This window comes from Chrysemys picta, chromosome 1 (assembly GCF_011386835.1).
Source record: "Chrysemys picta bellii isolate R12L10 chromosome 1, ASM1138683v2, whole genome shotgun sequence".
Classification (NCBI taxonomy): Eukaryota; Metazoa; Chordata; order Testudines; family Emydidae; genus Chrysemys; species Chrysemys picta.
Genome location: NC_088791.1, coordinates 94,899,786 through 94,920,754, shown reverse-complemented (window position 1 = coordinate 94,920,754; position 20,969 = coordinate 94,899,786). Strand labels below are relative to the sequence as shown.

At 47.5% G+C, this 20,969-nt stretch overlaps 1 protein-coding gene across 2 annotated transcripts; it reads left to right on the top strand.

Moving 5' to 3' along the window:
- Positions 1-146: 146 nt before the first annotated feature.
- On the top strand, positions 147-20,734 carry EIF3L (eukaryotic translation initiation factor 3 subunit L). 2 transcript variants are annotated; one of them, XM_008179319.4, is made up of 13 exons: positions 147-446; positions 745-784; positions 3,187-3,397; positions 4,055-4,134; positions 5,262-5,323; positions 7,220-7,289; positions 8,218-8,291; positions 9,365-9,536; positions 10,412-10,566; positions 11,732-11,902; positions 17,764-18,261; positions 19,516-19,596; positions 20,501-20,734. In XM_008179319.4, exons 1-13 carry the CDS (start codon positions 414-416, stop codon positions 20,537-20,539), a joined length of 1,686 nt encoding a protein of 561 aa, XP_008177541.1. In that variant the 5' UTR covers positions 147-413; the 3' UTR covers positions 20,540-20,734. The 2 variants fall into 2 exon arrangements, with proteins under 2 accessions (XP_008177541.1, XP_042699492.1); XM_042843558.2 differs by lacking the exons at positions 147-446; positions 745-784; positions 4,055-4,134.
- Positions 20,735-20,969: the final 235 nt, after the last annotated feature.

Here is a 20,969-nt window from a genome sequence, read left to right as displayed (position 1 = left end):
CAGCCAATGAGAGAAAGTCTGAGGATGACAGATCGGTATTTCACCCAATGAAAGATCTAGGTATTCCGACCAGCAGTCAATCAGAGAAGGGGTGAGGCCGGAGAAGTAAATAAGGCTTTATTTGGGTTTGGAAAGAGGAAGGGGCGGGGGACAACTCCCCAAGCACTCACCTGCCCGCCCCGTCACCCCAACCTGCCCGTCAAAGCCACGACTCATCCCCCCCACCGAGCCCCACCCCCTAGTCCAGTTGTACTCTATCTAGCTGTAGCCAAGCCCTAAGCCCGCCCCCTCCCGAGCGCAGCCTAAGCCCCGCCCCTTCCGGTTCTCTACAGGAAGCGGCCGCGTGCCCGGTCGGAGCCTTTTCCCTGCTGCGCCGCCGCCGCCGCCGCGTGCCGAACCCCCCCGCCCGCACCATGGCCTACCCGGCCGAGGACTACGACACTGAGGTACCCGCCCCCCCCCCCCCCCGGGGACCCGGCCAGCCGCGGCTCCAGGAGCCCGCATGGCGGCCCGGCCCGGCAGCGCGAAGAGGCCGGGCGTGGGGGCCTGACTCACGGCCAGAAGCTGGTTGAGGGGCCCGGGGAAAGCTCCCCTCCCCCCCGGACGGGGCGGGAAAGGGCCTGGCTTCCCCTCCTGACCCGGGCCCGTGGGGGAGGCCCAGGCCCGCCCGGGGGAAGGGAGCGTCTGTTGTGTATCTGAGCTCCCCGTGGTGACCCCCCCTTCTGCGTCTCTTTCTCCCCTCAGGAAACCTACACGTACCAGGGTGACTATGACATGCACACAGGTGAGTCCTGCTGCCCGGCCGAGCCAGGGTGCCCACGCATTGTCCTGCCCCCGCCCCAGATCACCCCCCAGGAGTCCCTTCCCGCCCGTGTGTCCCTGAGCTAGAACTGGCACATAGGGAGTACTTGTGGCACCTTAGAGACTAACACATTTATTTGGGCATAAGCTTTCATGAGCTAAAACCCACTTCAACGGATACATGTAGTGGAAGATACAGTAGGAAAATATATATACACATAACATGGAAAAAATGGGTGTTGCTATACCAACTATAGCGAGGGTAATTAATTAAGGTGAGCTATTAGCAGAAAAAAATTTTTTGTAGTGATAATCAGGATGGCCCATTTCCAACCGTTGACAAGAAGGTGTGAGTAACAGTAGGGGGAAAAATTAGCATGGGAAAACAGTTTTACTTTGTGTAATGACCCATCAACTCCCAATTTTTATTCCAGCCTAATTTAATGGTGTCTAGTTTGCAAATTAATTCCAACTCTGCAGTTTCTCGTTGGAGTCTGTTTTTGAAGTTTTTTTTGTTGGCGTATTGCGACTTTGAGATCTGTAATTGAGTGACCAAGGAGGTTGAAGTGTTCTCCGGCTGGTTTTTGAATGTTATAATTCTTGAGGTCTGATTTGTGTCCATTTATTCTTTTGCGTAGAGACTGTCCGGATTGGCCAATGTACATGGCAGAGGGGCATTGCTGGCACATGATGGCTTATATCACATTGGTAGATGTGCAGGTGAACGAGCCTCTGATTGTGTGGCTGATGTGATTAGGTCCTATGATGGTGTCCCCTGAATAGATATGTGGACAGAGTTGGCAACGGGCTTTGTTGCAAGGATAGGTTCCTGGGTTAGTGTTTTTGTTCTGTGGTATGTGGTTGCTGGTGAGTATTTGCTTCAGGTTGGGGGGCTGTCTGTAAGCGAGGACTGGCCTGTCTCCCAAGGTCAGTGAGAGTGAGGGATCATCCTTCAGGGTAGGTTGTAGATCCTTGATGATGCGCTGGAGAGGTTTTAGTTGGGGGCTGAAGGTGATGGCTAGTGGCGTTCTGTTACTTTGTTGGGCCTGTCCTGTAGTAAGTGACTTCTGGGTACTCTTCTGGCTCTGTCAATCTGTTTCTTCACTTCAGCAGGTGGGTATTGTAGTTGTAAGAATGCTTGATAGAGATCTTGTAAGCGTTTGTCTCTGTCTGAGGGGTTGGAGCAAATGCGGTTGTATCTTAGAGCTTGGCTGTAGACAGTGGATTGTGTGGTGTGGTCTGGATGAAAGCTGGAGGCATGTAGGTAAGTATAGCGGTCAGTAGGTTTCCGGTATAGGGTTGTGGTTATGTGACCATCACTTATTAGCTCTGTAGTGTCCAGGAAGTGGATCTCTTGTGTGGACTGGTCTAGGCTGAGGTTGATGGTGGGATGGAAATTGTTGAAATCATGGGTGGAATTCCTCAAGGGCTTCTTTTCCATGGGTCCAGATGAAGAAGATGTCATCAATGTAGCGTAAGTAGAGTAGGGGCGTTAGGGTTTTAGCCCACAAAAGCTTATGCTCAAATAAATGTGTTAGTCTCTAAGGTGCCACAAGTACTCCTCATTCTTTTTGCTGATACAGACTAACACGGCTACCACTCTGAAACCTGGCACATAGGGGACATTCATGTGATTATCCAACGGAGGTGGGGATCTCATCCCTGCCCACTCCACAGTCCCGTTAGTGATTTCCCTGTTTTTGTGTGTGTTGGTAGTTGGTCAGAGACATGGTATGTCACTAAGTCAGTGGCTCTCAACCTTTCCAGACTACTGTACCCCTTTCAGGAGTCTGATTTGTCTTGCGTACTCCCAAGTTACACCTCATGTAAAAACTACTTGCTTATAAAATCAGACTAAAAATACAAAAGTGTCACAGCACATTATTGCTGAAAAATTGCTCACTGTCTCATTTTTACCATACAAATATAAAATAAATCAATTGGAATATAAATATTGTACTTACATTTCAGTGTATAGTATATACAGCAGTATAATCAAGTCATTGTATAAACTTTTAGTTTGTACTGACTTTGATAGTGCTTTTTATGTAGTCTGTTGTAAAATTAGGCAAATATCTAGATGAGTTGATGTACCCCCTGGAAGACCCCGGTTGAGAACCACTGCTCTAAGGGGTGGGAATTCCCAGGGAAGGACCCTGACCAAGCAAGGCACTTCCTGAAATGTTACTCAACTCTATTCTGCTGTTTTGGTACTGGAGGTGTCTTCATCTCACCCTGGGGCCAGCTGGTTTGGATCCAAGATACAGCCTGGTTGTGCTGTCTCTGGGCATCCCTCTGAGGTTCCTGGCATTTTATTAAATTCAGGAAAGACACAGAGCTATGCTCATAAATCATCTGCTGCATTGTTGCCCTTTTCTTCCACAGGAGACCCCAAGCAGGATTTAGCCTATGAACGCCAATATGAGCAACAGACCTACCAGGTGATCCCTGAAGTGATCAAAAACTTCATCCAGTATTTTCATAAAACTGTCTCGGATCTGATTGATCAGAAGGTGTATGAGCTTCAGGCTAGCCGTGTCTCCAGCGATGTCATTGACCAGAAGGTGTATGAGATCCAAGATATCTATGAAAACAGGTACAAAGCTATCACTCCCAGGGTGGGAATTGCTGTTGTAACTGCTCCTGTGGGGGTTTTGTGTTGTTGTTTTTTTTTTTATTAAAGGGAGCACCAGTCAGTTGATTTGATCCAAATTTGGACTCTATTTAAAATGTGGACTGGGAGTAGATTTGGATGTCTGAGAAGGAAGAGGTCCTTTCACTTCTAGATAACTGATTTGACTCAAACCGAGGTCACTAGTGATTGAAATTCATACCAAATGAGTCTCAGTCCAGTTCCTAATGTGCATGTTACAAAAATAGTGCTCCCGTTGGTGTTAATTAGCTCACTTGCTGATAACATCAGAACATGCCGAGGGTCAAATAGGCCATGGCGTGTCTGATTCTTTTCTAGCGATGGTCCCTCCAGCTCATGACTAAGTCGCACTGGCACAGGTGGTGTGTGAGACAAGCTTGCATTACTTCTCTGTGTTAAGGGTAAAAGAGGACTTCAGTTTCCAGATCTGTTGAACTGGTCCCTTTCATGTATACTAGACTCATTTATAAATCTGTGTGTGGAAATAGTTTTGATCTAACAAAGCATGTCTTCAGGATTGGAAATCTTTAACTCGATCCTTCTTTCACTGATGAATGAATAGTTTAATTTGTAATCCCCTCTGCATGTGTTTTTTCACAGCTGGACCAAACTGACTGAAAGGTTCTTTAAGAACACCCCATGGCCAGAGGCAGAGGCCATTGCACCACAGGTTGGAAACGGTAGGTATTTTGTTTATTGGAGGAAAGAGAGAAGCAAACTGCTTTACTTTGGAAAGAGACCCAGCTGATGTCTCTGTCCTGTGCCTTCCTGTTACACATCCACCCATTAGCCATAACTGACTCCTTTGGCACTCTTGAGAGCAGACAGGCCAAGAATTGAATGAGATCTGGAGATCAAACTTTCTCCCCTAGGAGTAGTCCTTCTGGCTATCTGAGCAAGAATTGCATGGGAGGAGTGCAATCTAATCCTTCTGGTCGAGGCAGACACTGGATTTTCTCCAGCACTTTTTCTATTTTTCTTCGTCCCCACTCTGTGTGGCTGAGAATCCACTCAGTTCAGAAGCAGGCTTTCTAAGCATCATAATGAGAAGTGGAAGTGCTATAAATGTGGTAAAATGTCAAGGGAGCGGAGAGTATCTCCTATGCAAAGAAAGCAGTGATTTGCAATCTCGCTCCTTTCTGTTGGAGCCTCCCCTGCTGATTTGGCAGCTGGACCCCCAATACATCTTCATATTGTTCCCTGGCACAGATGCTGTCTTTGCTGCTTCTGTCTGTTTTCTCTCTCCTTCTGTCTCTTCTCTCTCTCCCTCCCCCCTTATTTTGTTCTTTGCTTTCTGTTTGTTTAGTTTTGTCTCCTTCCCTCCCAGCACACCAGATTTCATGCTCCTCAAGTTGAGGGTTGGCTATTGCTGGTGTTTGGTAGGGCTGAGACATATGCTTTGGAGCTCAATTCTATGGTGAGAGCTTCCCAAGCCTGTAACCACTGAACGCTGTTCCTGTGGCCTACTGTTTCAGGAACTGCCAAAGAAGAAGGGTGGGAAAGTGGGCTTCAAAGAATTGCCCACTGTTTTATCCACAACAGCATATCTGTCATTGGCAATGGGAGTGAATCCAAAGCCATGCAACTCTCCCTATGCTCTCTGCTCCTTTCCTCTGTCCAATGTCCCCAAGGTTGGGAAACACAAGTTCTTAAATATTTTCCCTACTCAAGCCCCATAGCGGGACCCTCTTGCTCCTCTTTCTCTTACTGTAGCAGGGGGAAGACCACCAATGTACCTGAAAAATCTGGCTATGTTGACAACTTGGCCAAATGTCTTGCTAATGTCCAGTTCTGCCATCTCTTCCAGATGCGGTCTTCCTGATTCTGTACAAGGAGCTCTACTACAGGCACATCTACGCCAAAGTCAGTGTGAGTATTTGCCTATGTGGTCCTGCTAATTACGTGCAGGCTTTCCGATGGCTGTTCTGTAAAACTTGCCCTTTCCTCCCTCTGGACCACACTGTCTGTGATTCAAATAACTCCTGCAGAACAAATCTGTTCACACTTCTGATATGCTGTCATGAGGTTCTGATTGGATCTTGAGAAACTTGTGCAAGCTTATGGTTGGTAATGCCTCATTTAAGTTCTGACATTTTAAGACTTGATCTTCCATCCCCTGCCGAGGCTTGTAATCTGGCTCTACTTCTTGCTAAGTATCAGAGGGGTAGCCGTGTTAGTCTGGATCTGTAAAAAGCAACAAAGAGTCCTGTGGCACCTTAAAGAGTAACAGATGTATTGGAGCATAAGCTTTCGTGGGTGAATACAACATGCATCTGACAAAGTGGGTATTCACCCACGAAAGCTTATGCTCCAATACATCTGTTAGTCTTTAAGGTGCCACAGGACTCTTCGTTGCTTTCTACTTCTTGCTAGTGATTACTAGCACAAAGTTCATAATAATTCGTTCATGTAAGAAGACAAGGTCTTTGAGAAGTCTATGATCTAAATTAGGTAACACCTCCTTGGGGCAGTGGCAGTCTTTTTGTTCTGTGTTTGTGCGGCACCTAGCACAGTGAGGCCCTGGCCGTGACTGGGGCTTCTAGGTGCTATGGACATACACATAAATAACTACAAATGACACCTGATTATTGTGGTGGGTGAATTAAGGAAAGAAGAGACAACAGAAAACAATTGGATTCTCTCCTTGACAGAGCTGTAATTCCAGGAGAAGTGTAGCTTGTTTTGTGGCTTTTTACTCAACTTTTACAACTGTCAGATGGGTGGGTGTAAGAAGCAGTGGAATGGAGACTGGTGGTGGAGTGCTAGAGTGAAAATGAAACTGATGTGCAAGAAAATACAGCCTACCAGTACAGAGAGGAGGAGTGTGAAAGAGGGTTCTGAATCCCTAGTGGAGAAGGAAGATTGGGCAGAGTAAATGGTTCAAGAGGTGGGAACAGGAAGAAGGAGAGAGCTGAGACGTAGGGAGGAATGAAGCTAATTAGAGACTTGAAAGGGAGGATGCGAGACTTGAAATGAATGCCAGAATAGGAAGATGGTCAGGTGATGGTTCAGAGCGGGTGGAAAAGGAAGAAGATCTAGCTGCACTGTTTGAATAGACTTAGAGAGGGGAGAAGCAGGGAGATTAGGAAAGAGATGTTTCATTAGCGTGAGACATGATCCAGGGATTTACTAGTAGGAATAGATAGGGCAGGGGGCGGGAGAGCAGATTTTACAGGTGTAGCACGGTGATTCTGTGCTGTGGAGTTCTTAAAAATGAAATACTGAGGGATGGGGGTGCTTCCCTGACACGCTTGCTCATTTTACAAAGTGGTCAATAAAATAATGAAACACTTAATTCTTCCTCTTCATGGTAGTTCGACAGGATTTGTCAAGAGCCTGCCTGTGAGGGGAGGAGGACAGAGTTCTTTAAGATAATCTGAAGATTTTGAGTCTGGGTGGTGATAGGAGGATGTTTAGGAGGAAAGGGGAGAAGTTCCATTCGTGAAATGTTTAGTTTGGGAAAGCAGCAGGACCTCTGAAAGGAGTTCATTGCACATGAACAGTCAAGACTGCTTCTTGATAACAATGGTGTGCACTCATGGTCGTGGTGGTGGGGTGTATGATGATGATTAGCCTGGTTGAGTATAAAGACATTGGCAGCTCTACTGTCAGTGGAAGAATGTCTCAGCTATTCTAGATTGTGGCTGCACAAAAGGCATGATGATAGCCCTGAACCCATTCCTGCCACACTTGGGGGGCCCTAGGCAGTTAGTGAAGCTAAGTAGACGGTATTGACTTCCCCACTCTCTCCCCTTTTCATTACAGGGTGGCCCCTCTCTGGAGCAGAGATTTGAGTCTTATTACAACTACTGCAATCTCTTCAACTACATTCTGAGTGAGTTACTATGATCCACTTACTGGTGTGTGAATTTTTTTTGGGGGGGGGGGGGAGGGAGGGAGGAAGAACAGAAGCATGCTTGTTTATGGATTATAGAGGAAAGAATCCCATGGTCTTACCCAAGGAAAGAAATTGTTGAATTGATAGCACGTCTCATTCATCCATCTGAAAACACACACATTCCAAATCCCTCCACTAATCTGAACTGCTCTGAGCAAAAAAAGAGAATCAGCCTTCTTTAGGTCTGCAAATGGTAGGTGAGTTATTGGAGGTGTCTTCTCCTTTTGCACGGGGGGGAGAGAGGGCGTGAGTGAAGCTGTGAGCAAATGGAGAGAAAGAGAGAGCAGTGTTTCTGTACCTTTTCAGGTTGGAGACCCATTATTCAAAGTCACGCATTTTTGTCATCCCCTTGCACTTATTACTCTATAGTAAATGCATCAATAACAATGCTATGCCTATTTATCCATTTGTGGTTAGAGAGTCTGATAGAGAATACTTGATTTTGAAGGGGAATAGTGAGGTGGGAGGAAGTGGGGGTGTGAGATTTTCTTTGAATTTAGATTGTATTAAGCTTTCAGTGCCTCACAACGCACAGATTGTCTTTTGTTCCCCGTCTCCCTTGGGGGGGCTCAGAACCCACCAGTTGAGAAATACTGCTGTAGAGTATTTAGTAATCAAACTCAAAAAGCTGGGCTTTTAAGTCATGAAGCCCTTGCTGTGTTTTCCTCAAATGAGGAGGCAGTGGGTGCAGCCAGAGCTATTGCATCATCTCTCTGCTGGGGACCTCGCTCAATGGGCGAGTTCTGCTCTGTCTCCACCCTTGACGGGGAAAGTTACAGTGATGCCCATATTTCCCCCTACAGCTGCATGTCACTGTCATCCTACCCCTTGATTGTGGGTGATTACCTGTGTTTTTCTCCTACAGATGCTGATGGCCCTGCTCCTCTGGAACTGCCCAACCAGTGGCTGTGGGATATTATTGATGAATTCATCTACCAGGTACATGGCCTGTTGCTGGGCTTCCTGGTAGCATAGGTGCTTAAGGCTGTTCAGTTCTCCATCGTTCCCCCTTCCATCTCACGTGATTCCTGTAGCTGAGATCTCCCCACATGCAGAGTATCCAAGGGGGTACTCAGATTTGAGGTCCATAGGAAGCAAAGACCTTTTTTTCAAATTATAACAATTCCTTCACGTTATTGGGGGATATTTGGGAAACTCTGGCATTTTACCCATATTTCCATTTCAAGTTCCTGCATCCTGGCCTATTTCTGTAAAGTGCATCTTCCCTGACCCCAGCTCTCCCACATCTAAATGATGGGAAGCTGCCTGGCTAAAATCATCTAGAGTTACAGAACTTATTAGAGTGTTTGTCCACCCTAACTGACCAGTGCAGGATTGTTTCCTATATATTGTATTTTTTTCCACCTTTTAAATTTCTCAGTTGATGGTGCTTGTATGGCTTCTATTTGGAATAATCTCCAAGTCCAAACATGCAGAGCAATATAACTAGTCCACATTCTGAGATCTTGCTGTCAGGAGACATTTCCTGATACCAGCTGAAATATCCCTTATTTTCCCCTTGCATCAGTCCACCCTCCCAGACCTTAAATTATTTTTGTCTCTCTGAATTCCCTTCTGTTTGATGTCTTGGTGTGAAGATGCCTGGCACTGATCACACTATTCCAGGTGTTATCTTGTCAACTGCATATGGAGATGGACTGTCACCTTCTTGTTGTGATACCGATCCCTCTATGTGTGTATGTGAGCCACATTCTCGCTGCCACTTCAGTCATGTCTAATTGTCTGTCCTTCACTTACCCCTTGGGTCCTTAGTGATGCTGCTTTCTAGGTTCTCCCTCATGCGGAGTATCTGCTTCACATTAGTCTTGCCCTAGGTGCATTGTGTTTGTATAACTTGTCCTCTTGAGCTGCCAAGTAATAACTCAGATTAAGCTGCTGTTGGGACCTGTGGCTTCCTGTACTTCAGTCATATGATAGAACCGTAGGGCAGGTGTTTAGATGAGCGTTTCCGTGCTAGCTCCTTATCTGCTTGTCCTTTCCTCGTCCCATAGTTCCAGTCGTTCAGCCAGTACCGCTGCAAAACAGCTAAGAAGTCTGAAGAAGAAATTGATTTCCTTCGGTCAAACCCCAAGATCTGGAATGTCCACAGTGTCCTCAATGTGCTGCACTCCCTGGTGGACAAGTCCAACATCAACCGACAGCTAGAGGTCTACACCAGTGGAGGTGAGGGGTCAGGGTTCCCAAGTATGCTGTCCTGGCCAAGAGGAGTGATCAAAGGGAAAGGGAGATTAAGAATGGGATGCAAAGTCTTTCTCCTTGAAGTTACTGGTTCTAGTCTGGGGTGGAAGTGACTGGGGACTGTTCTGTGAAATGAGCTGAGGTGCCTCAATCGTATTTACCAAAAGCCCATCACAAGTGACAGTAATTGTCCCCCTTGTTAGCAGCCTCAGCTTGGAGGCCCAGGATTGAGTGGTCCTGAGATATAACTCCCTTCTCATCCAAATGCACATGGTAGGTTGGTGTATGCTTACACTGCTGCCGTCTGTGCTGAGGAGAGAAGGCTTCAAACTCCAATGCTGTCGGTCTTGCACTTCTCACCTGCACCAAACTCACTCTAAAAATAGGTAAAAGCAGGCAATGAGTAGCTGCTGTCTGGGCTTTTCAAGTTCAGCTGTCTGTGCCCCCCAGAGATGCAAATGTACCATTAGAGTGTTACTGTTCGCTGCGTGGATGAGACTGCAACGTTTTAAAGATTGGGACAAATCCTTGTTTAATGCCCTTTGACTTCCTATTGGTTTCATTGGCAGTTGAACTAAACCTTTAATTCTGGCAAGTGTTACCATGGAAAGGGATAATTATTTGAGGTTGATTGGGAAACAGGGTGGGAGGAGTGCTGAAGGTTGCATCTCCTGACTTATCTACCCCACTGATGTCAACATACCTCTCTGCCTCCCTTAGCTCTTCCAGTTCCAACACCCTGGCCTCCAAAGCCTGTACGCGGTCCCTGAGGGCCAGGAGCTCCTTGCACCAAGGTAGTTGAGCTGTGGGGAGAGAGCCCATTCCCCCTGTAGAAAGTGTGACACTTCCTCTCTTTCCAGGTGATCCCGAGAGCGTGGCTGGAGAGTATGGTCGTCACTCCCTCTATAAGATGTTGGGCTACTTCAGTCTTGTGGGGCTGCTGCGCCTCCATTCACTGCTGGGGGATTACTACCAAGCCATCAAGGTTCTGGAGAATATTGAGCTCAACAAGAAGGTAATAAGCCACAGCTCTTAAATGCTCCCTTCTGTGTCTAAAGTGCCTTTATTTGAAAGGGCAGCAAATGCTATCTAAAGGTGTGGGGGCCCCGATCATCACAATGAACTGCCCAACTATGGAGCTATTCATTCCTGCTTTGAATGTCAGGTGGGGGTGTCTACTTCCACCCTCACATGGGGCTGTAATCACAGCGTAATGCAACACTTAATGCAAATCCTACACACACATAGCTGTCCCCTGATGGCCGTTGTGGCTGTTCTAGCATGTATATGTGTTCTTGCTTGTTTGCTTTCTGGGGTCTAGGGTACGATTGCATGCTGAGGGGAATGTTGATTGAAGCATCATACGCTAAAGTGATGTTGCAGTGCTAGTTAGTTGGGCTGGATAGTGTCCCTTAATAGTATGGCACCCTGGTCCCGTCTTGGTTAGCTGCTGTTTCCCTTAGCCCCAGCCCTGCTGGTACCAACCATTCTACCCCACATATCTAATGCTTTTTCTAGGATCATGCATCCCCTGTGACAGTTGTGATTATTGCAGTCCAGGGTGGTCACTGGACTGGTCTGGAGCTCTGCATGTTATCCATCTGTGTGCTTGTACTGTGGGGTGTGGAATGGGCTACTTAAACAGCTTGCTGTGGAGGGACTGCAAACACCCTGCAATGTATGGAATTCTAACTACTGAGCCCGAGGCCTATTACCGGTGGGAAGGCATGGGATGTGTTTAGTGTGACACACAGATAAAACTAGCATGTGTGGGATGAAATGAAGAGAAATTTTTTTGGGGGGGAGGGGAGTGAGAATATTGAGGAGGGAAATCCCCAACAGTGGTGTCTGTTAGCCTGTAAATAATCTGTCCAGGGAAGGAGAGAACTTTTAAACACTAGCCTGGACAAGAAGAGATGAACATAGTGCTGGCAACAATCCTCCATTGCCAGGGAGATGGAAATGATCTGTTAGATCATCCAGTCTGTCTTCTATGATAGCTTTCTCACTTCCCTGTACAGGAAACACAGAGGGCAGCAGGTCAACCCTCTCCTTTCTCTATGGTAGGACTGGTTTGGAGACTGATAGAGATGGGCTCCCTGAAGGAAAGAGGTGCTAAAGGTTGTTGGGGGAAGATGTCTTTTCTAACTTTGCATGTTTGTGTCTCTCTTCCTCCCCAGAGCATGTATTCCCGGGTGCCGGAGTGCCAGGTCACCACCTATTACTACGTGGGCTTTGCTTACCTTATGATGCGGCGTTACCAGGATGCCATCCGCGTCTTTGCCAATATCCTTCTTTACATCCAGAGGACAAAGAGCATGTTTCAGAGGACTACCTATAAGTATGAAATGGTAAGGGGAGCGAGGCCAGTGCACTATCCTTCTCATACCATCTTTGACCTCTCTGCTGCTGTTGATACTGTTAATAACTTCCTCCTTAACCTTCTGTCCTCCCTTGCCTTGTGTGGTAATATTCTCTCAGCAGCTCCTTGGGTGAGTCGTTGTCCTTCCCAATCCCACAGAGTTAGATCCATGGCCCCTCCTTCTCCCTCTACGTCCTATTTCTAGACAGCCTTATTCACTTACATATTTTCAGTGCCATCTTCTTGCTGACAGTTCACCAGTCTGTCTTTCCATTCCATGACCTGTCTCTTTCCATCCAATCTTGCATTTCAGCCTGTCTCAGTTCTTGGATGTCTCACTGACTGTTAGAACCAAGCACCTCACTTTTGGTGCAAGGAGCTCCTGGCCCTCAAAGACCGCGTACAGGCTTTGGAGGCCAGGGTGGTGGAACTGGAGGAGCTAAGGGAGGCAGAGAGGTATGTTGATGAGGCTTTCCGGGACACTGTAGAATTGTCCCACCTCTGGTCAGACAGCCCCTGCGCTGTTGAGGAGGATGAAAGGCCCAGGGAAGCAGAGCAGTCAACGGGAGCAGAGGGAAACCTTCCCATAGTTGGGACCCTCCTTCCAGATGGTGTTAGGGTATCCTCTCGCACTGAGGTCACCTCTCCGGGGGAGGGAACTCCAATCACTAGGAAAAAGCAGGTGTTAGTAATGGGAGATTTGATCATCAGAAACATAGATAGCTGGGTTTGTAATGACCGGGAGGACTGTATGGTGACTTGCCTGCCTGGTACGAAGGTTGCGGATCTCTTGAGGCATCTGGATAGACTTATGTGTAGTGCTGGGGAGGAGCCGGTGGTAGTGGTACGTGTAGGTACCAATGACATAGGGATGGGTAGGAGAGACGTCCTGGAGGCCAAATTTAGGCTGCTAGGAAAGAGACTGAAATCCAGGACCTCTATGGTGGCATTCTCAGAAATGCTCCCAGTTCCACGCGCAGGGCCAGGTAGGCAGGCAGAGCTTCAGAATCTCAATGCGTGGATGAGACGATGGTGTAGAGAGGAGGGGTTTAGATTCATTAGGAACTGGGGAAACTTTTGGGATGGGGGGAGCCTATACAGGAGAGATGGGCTCCACCTAAATCAAAGTGGAACCAGACTGCCGGCACTTAACATTAAAAAGGTTGCAGAGCAGTTTTTAAACTTGGAGATGGGGGAACGCCGACTGCTGCAGAGGAGCATGTGGATCGGACGGAGACTTTTCTTAGAGGAGAGTCTAATGATAGGGAATCTCTAGGTTATAGTCAGGAGCAGAGGATGGAAGAGGATAATGTAAGGGCCAAATCAGAAGAAAAATATTCACACAAAGAATCAGACACATAAAAAAAGGGCAGACAAATAAATAGTGACACATTTTTAAAGTGCTTGTACACAAATGCTAGAAGTCTAAATAATAAGATGGGTGAACTAGAGTGCCTTGTGATAAAGGAGGATATTGATATAATAGGCATCACAGAAACCTGGTGGACTGAGGACAATCAATGGGACACGATCATTCCGGGGTACAAAATATATCAGAAGGACAGAACAGGTCGTGCGGGGGGCGGGGGGAGTGGCACTATATGTGAAAGAAAATGTAGAATCAAATGAAGTAAAAATCTTAAGTGAATCCACATGTTCCATAGAATCCCTATGGATAGTAATTTCATGCTCTAATAAGAATATAACATTAGGGATCTATTATCGACCACCTGACCAGGACGGTGATAGTGATGATGAAATCCTAAGGGAAATTAGAGAGGCTATCAAAATTAAGAACTCAGTAATAGTGGGGGATTTCAATTATCCCCATATTGACTGGGAATATGTCACCTCAGGACGAAATGCAGAGACAAAATTTCTTGATACTTTAAATGACTGCTTTTTGGAGCAGCTGGTACGGGAACACACAAGGGGAGAGGCAACTCTTGATTTAGTCCTGAGTGGAGCGCAGGAACTGGTCCAAGAGGTAACTATAACAGACCGCTTGGAAATAGTGACCATAATATAACAACATTTAACACCCCTGTGGTGGGAAGAACATCTCAACAGCCCAACACTGTGGCATTTAATTTAAAAAAGGGGAATTATGCAAAAATGAGGGGGTTAGTTAAACCGAAATTAAAAGGTACAGTGACTAGAGTGAAATCCCTGCAAGCTGCATGGACGCTTTTTAAAGACACCATAATAGAGGCCCAATTTAAATGTATACCCCAAATTAAGAAACACAGCAAAAGAACTAAAAAAGAGCCACCATGCCTTAACAACCATGTAAAAGAAGCAGTGAGAGATAAAAAGGCATCTTTTAAAAAGTGGAAGTCAAATCCTAGTGAGGTACATTGAAAGGAGCATAAACACTGCCAAATTAAGTGTAAAAATGTAATAAGAAAAGCCAAAGAGGAGTTTGAAGAATGCCTAGCCAAACCCTCAAAAGGTAATAACAAAATGTTTTTTAAGTACATCAGAAGCAGGAAGCCTGCTAAACAACCAGTGGGACCCCTAGATGATCGAGATACAAAAGGGGCGCTTAAAGATGATAAAGTCATTGCGGAGAAACTAAATGGATTCTTTGCTTCAGTCTTCATGGCTGAGGATGTTAGGGAGATTCCCAAACCTGAGCCGGCTTTTGTAGATGACAAATCTGAGGAACTGTCACAGATTGAAGTGTCACTAGAGGAGGTTTTGGAATTAATTGATAAATTTAACATTAACAAGTCACCGGGACCATATGGCATTCAACCAAGAGTTCTGAAAGAACTCAAATGTGAAGTTGCAGAACTATTAACTATGGTTTGTAACCTGTCCTTTAAATCAGCTTCCGTACCCAATGACTGGAAGATAGCTAATGTAACGCCAATATTTAAAAAGGGCTCTAGAGGTGATCCCGGCAATTACAGGCCGGTAAGTCTAACATCAGTACCGGGCAAATTAGAGCCTCACCAAAGGCTCTTATGTAAATTAAGTTGTCATGGGATTAAAGGGAAGATCCTTTCATGGATTGAGAACTGGTTAAAAGACAGGGAACAAAGGGTAGATTCTCAGAATGAAGAGGGGTAACTAGTGGTGTTCCCCAAGGGTCAGTCCTAGGACCAATCCTATTCAACTTATTCATAAATGATCTGGAGAAAGAGGTAAAAAGTGAGGTGGCAAAGTTTGCAGATGATACTAAATTGCTCAAGATAATTAAGACCAAAGAGACTGTGAAGAACTTCAAAAAGATCTCACAAAACTAAGTAATTGGGCAACAAAATGACAAATTAAATTTAATGTGGATAAATGTAAAGTAATGCACATTGGAAAAAATAATCCCAATTATACATACAATATGATGGGGGCTAATTTAGCTACAATTAATCAGGAAAAAGATCTTGGAGTCATCGTGAATAGTTCTCTGAAGATGTCCACGCAGTGTGCAGAGGCGGTTAAAAAAGCAAACTGGATGTTAGGAGTCATTAAAAAGGGGATAGAGAATAAGACTGAGAATATCTTATTGCCCTTATATAAATCGATGGTACGCCCATATCTTGAATACTGCGTACAGATGTGGTCTCCTCATCTCAAAAAAGATATACTGGCACTAGAAAAGGTTCAGAGAAGGGCAACTAAAATGATTAGGGGTTTGGAACGGGTCCCATATGAGGAGAGATTAAAGAGGCTAGGACTTTTCAGCTTGGAAAAGAGGAGACTAAGGGGTGGGGGATATGGTAGAGGTATATAAAATCATGAGTGATGTGGAGAAAGTAGATAAGGAAAAGTTATTTACTTATTCCCATAATACAAGAACTAGGGGCTACCAAATGAAATTAATGGGCAGCAGGTTTAAAACAAATAAAAGGAAGTTCTTCTTCACACAGCACACAGTCAACCTGTGGAACTGCTTGCCTAAGGAGGTTGTGAAGGCTAGGACTATAATAGCGTTTAAGAGAACTGGATAAATTCATGGAGGTTAAGTCCATTAATGGCTATTAGCCAGGATGGGTAAGGAATGGTGTCCCTAGCCTCTGTTTGTCAGAGGGTGGAGATGGATGGCAGGAGAGAGCTCACTTGATCATTACCTGTTAGGTTCACTTCCTCTGGGGCATCTGGCATTGGCCACTGTTGCTAGACAGAATACTGGGCTGGATGGACCTTTGGTCTGACCCAGTATGTCTTATGTCTTAATTTCTACTCTCCTGTTCTTTTACTGTTGACAACACCAGGTTCTGTATCCTGATGGATCATTTGACTCCTCCCTCTCGCTCCTCACATGTCCAGATCCCACTGTTTCTGACTCCAGGACATTTCAAAGATTTGGTTCTTCCTTTCTAGCCAGACAGCTAACAGTGCTCTCCACAGCCTGACTCACCTTTCAGCTGCTGTGATCACCTCCTTGTTGGCCTCCATGACACACACATCCCCCACCACATGCATTCAAAATGTGACTGCTAAAATTGTCTTCCTTGCATATTGATCTAAACTTGTCCCCCGACTCTCTGTTCCACCCACCATCAGTTTTTAAATATGTTCTCCCCTTCAAGACCCTGTATAACTCTGCCTAGGTTTACATATCTGACCTTGTCTTTTATCGCATCATTCCTGCACTCTCTGCTTTGCCACTGGTGCCAGGCTTGCTGTCTCAGTTGTCTGCTTCTTCCATAACCCCTTTCTCCTGGTACACCTCAATTCTGGTGTGCCAAGCCAATACCAACTCCTTCTTCAAGCCCCCTCCTTTAGACCAGTGGTTTTCAAACTGCGGGTCATGACCCAGTACTGGGTCGCGGAATGTGAGACACTAGGTTGCGGCGACTCCGGTCAGCACTGCCGACCAGGCCGTTAAATCCCGTCAGCGGTGCTGCCCAGCTAAGGCAGGCTAGTCCCTACCTGTTCTGACACCTCGCTGCGCTCTGGAAGTGGCCAGCAGCAGGTCCTTCTCCTAGGCAGGGGGGCCATGGGGCTCTGTGTGCTGCCCCCGCCCTGAGCATCAGCGCTGCACTCCCATTGGGAGCTGGGGGGCAGGCGGTGCCTGCAGATGAGAGCCATGCAGAGCTGCTTGTGCTCCTCTGGCTAGGAGACGGACCTGCTGCTGGCCGCTTCCGGGGCGCAGTGTGGTCTGCAGTGCCAGGACAGGCAGGAAGCCTGCCTTAGCATCCCACCCTTCACCGCTGACCGGGAGCCACCCGAGGTAACCCTGTGCCCCAATCCCCTGCCTCAGCCTCGAGCCCCCCAAAACCCAGACCCCCTTCCTGCACCCCAAATCCCTCATCCCTGGCCCCACCCCAGAGCCTGCACCCTGAGCCCTGCACCTCTCCCACGCCTCAACCCCCTGCCCCAGCCCTGAGCCCCCTCCTGCACCCCAAACCCCTCATCCCCAGCCCCACCCCAGAGGCTGCACCCCCAGCCCAGAGGCCTGACCCCCTCCTGCACCACAGCCCAGAACCCACTCCCACATCCTGAACCCCTCATCTGCAGCTCCATTGGATCGCGGGCATCAACAATTTTCTTCAACTGGGTCACCAGAAAAGTTTGAAAACCACTGCTTTAGACTCTGCTTTTCCACAGTGCATACAACAACTGAGTGAATGGTAGGTACTGAAAGGGAGATCTTTGTACTACCAATAGAGGCGTGTGTCTAAACTGATTAACCAGGCGAGCATTAGCAGCATTTCTGTAACTCATGTCTTACCTCATGCCTTCCCCTCCTATTGTTACTCCACGCTCATCACCTGGTGTCCCAGGTTATAAATGCTTTGGGGAAAGGGCATGTCTCTGTACTGTGTGGCACCAAGCTCTCTCCTGGGCACTGTAAAATAACACTGGAGGGACGGCTTCTAATGACTGTCTTCTCTGTCTCAGATTAACAAGCAGAACGAGCAGATGCATGCCCTTCTGGCCATTGCTCTCACCATGTACCCCATGCGAATAGATGAGAGCATCCACTTGCAGCTGAGGGAGAAGTATGGGGACAAGATGCTGCGCATGCAGAAGGGTGACCCACAGGTGTATGAGGAGCTCTTCAGCTATGCCTGCCCCAAATTCCTCTCTCCCGTGGTCCCCAACTATGACAATGTGCATCCCAACTACCACAAGGAGCCCTTCCTGCAGCAGCTGAAGGTATTCGCCGATGAGGTGCAGCAGCAGGCCCAGCTGTCCACCATCCGCAGCTTCCTGAAGCTTTACACAACCATGCCTGTGGCCAAGCTGGCTGGCTTCTTGGACCTCACGGAGCAGGAGTTTCGCATCCAGCTGCTAGTCTTCAAACATAAGATGAAGAACCTGGTCTGGACCAGCGGCATCTCAGCCCTGGATGGGGAGTTCCAGTCAGCCTCTGAGGTTGACTTCTACATTGACAAGGTCAGTTTCTCTTTCCCTCTGCCCCAGGCATGAAAAACCATGATCAGATATTCAGCCCAGTCTCTGGCGTATACGCCTTCTCTCCTCATTTCATACTCTTAATGGGGAGCTCATCCCCGGACATGGTTCAGACTGCTGCTATGATGCCAGAATCTTGCTGTTCAACAGCGTCCTTAATGGAGAAGTGGTAGAGCCAGGAGCCATGTGTCTGGGCAGGCTCTTTGCCAACCTTTAGGCCTGTGCTACTAGAAACACATCAGACCTATTGGCCTGAGTAAACAGGCCCCAAATACTCCTGTCCCAGAGCTCTCTCCATGTCACTGATCCTGGGCAGGATATGTTTAAATAATAGCTCAAGACTTCAATTTAAATGCAGTGTCTAGCTTTGCCAGCTTTCAGCGCCTCCCCTGCCCATCTCATTTCCCCACCAAGTGGGAGTCTTGCTTGGCCACGCTGTTGCGTCACGAAGTGCTAAAGCCTTTAGCTCTGCCCACCCTCAGCTCTTAGCTAGCGCTTGCTCTGCTGGAAATCCAGACCCAAAGAATGATCAGACTCCAGCCTGTCCCTGAAGCTCAAGGCCAGCAAGTGCGCACAGGGAGGAGAAAAGAGTTCTTCCTGCTAAGCGAGGGCCTCCAGGTACATTGCCACTTGGCTCTTCAAAGAAGGTCTCTCTCTCTCTCTCTCTCTTCCCCCCCCCCCCCCCAACCTGAATCTTGTCAGGGAGCCTGGTGGATAGAAAGGATTGTCGCTTCTAGCCTCTTGGACCTTGAGGTAACCCTCTTCCTGCAAGGCCTGGCTCTTGCTTTGCCTGCCCCACCCACCCAAACCAAGTGGAACTGCCACTGACTCCCAAACATTAGCAGGAGCCCTGCTCTTTCTCTGCTGCTAGAGGGAGGCAGAGAGTGAACCAGACCTTGCAGGGGAAAGCTACCCTGAAAGGCCCGAGAGCTGAGATGGGGAGCCTCCACCATCAAATTGGTTATCAGGGCTGAATGGAGACATGGCCACAGGAAGTTAAAACATTGTGGACTTGGATTCCACCATTTGTAAGAGTAAACAAGAGCCTACCCCGAAGGGAAAATTTAAATTAGAGTGTTATGGCTTAATTTTGGGCTCTTTCTGTTGACTAGTGCAGCTGAGGGGTGTCTCTGACACTGATCTCAGGCCTCAGTGGGTCCTTTCCCCCAGTAATGCTACTGTGTACCCCAGAATTAACTCTGCTCCTTTCCTGATTGCTCCATGTTCTCTTGGCAGGACATGATCCATATTGCAGACACAAAGGTCGCTCGGCGCTATGGGGACTTCTTCATCCGCCAGATCCACAAATTTGAAGAGGTGAGCTCTGGGTGTAACTAGGGCACGGGACTCTGAATAATCCCTGATGGGGAGTCAGGGGAAGGTCTAGGACTAGTGGGAGAGATGTCTGTGTGGGTAGGGGTGCTTCTGTGAGACCAGACCAAACAGCTGGAATGTTTCCATTCAGTGGCTCACCAAAGCCATCGGGAAGGATTGCAGGAACCCCCCTTTGGCGGAAGGATGTGCTTCTCTGTTGCAGCCCAGCATGACCACTGTCCCGGTTGCAAAATGGGAGGGGGGGAGGGATTAGGTTAACTCATTTAGTGGTGCCAGCAGGGAAGACACAACTTTAAGCTATTCCCTGGGGTATCCACCTCTGATGTGTTCTCCTCCCACATCATTCTGATATGTTTTGCTGCCACCTTGTGGGGGCTCAGTTTTCCTTAGATGAGTCTAACAGATTTCCATTAGTAACACCAGTGGGAATCCATTACGGCCACCATCCTATGTAGGGCAGGAGGGACCCTTCTGAAGGCCTTGGGACACTGCTCCAGCAGCCCCGCCCTTTCTTGCTGCTGAATGCTCAGCAAGGAGGAACACACTGTCTCGGCCCCATTCTTCCAGCAGGGGCCACTGCAGGACCAGTTGTATTCAAGTGCTCACTGCAGAGAGAATGTGAACTGTCTGTGATGGAAGCAGGTCAACCCCATTCCTTGCCCTATCATTTAATGAAAACACTTATACCCTCTTGTCCCGGATCTCCCGTTGTGGGGTGGGGAGGTTTTTACTATTTTTTCTCCTTACTGTGGACTACGCTTACTACTGCCTCAGGGTGTTTGCACAGTTGAGTGTGGGAGTGTTTGGGAAGGTGCACTTGTGAGAGTCCCAGCAGTGAGTGTTTTCTTAAACTCCCCTCTCTAACAGGCTGCTTCTTTTCTTCCAGCTGAATCGAACTCTGAAGAAGATGGGCCAGAGACCCTGAAAGATCTGCTCAGGCTGACCGGCAATGTGGAGGGGGAGGGGAAATTATTCTATTTGCTGTGGGAGAGGGAAGTTAAGGATTGTGGCATTTCTGGAATCTCCTGTGGCGCTGACATTTCTTTCTTTGCTAAGCAGGTTGCTCAGATCACACCACCAAACAAAGGACTGAGATCATCTAATAAACAATTGAAATCTCTGCTGTGTTTTCAGTACCAGATACAATAACTTCTTTTTGGGAGAAGGTGGTTGCATTCTAGGGGCAGTTGCTACCAGTGTGTTCTCTTTCTCAGTCTCTCTGGGTAACAAGGATGGGGAACAGACCCCTTCCCTGCTTTCTAAAACTCTATGGACACTGTGGGCTGGTCTGCACTGGGGGGATCGATCTAAGATACGCTACTTCAGCTACATGATTTACCTCAGGTCCTCACAGC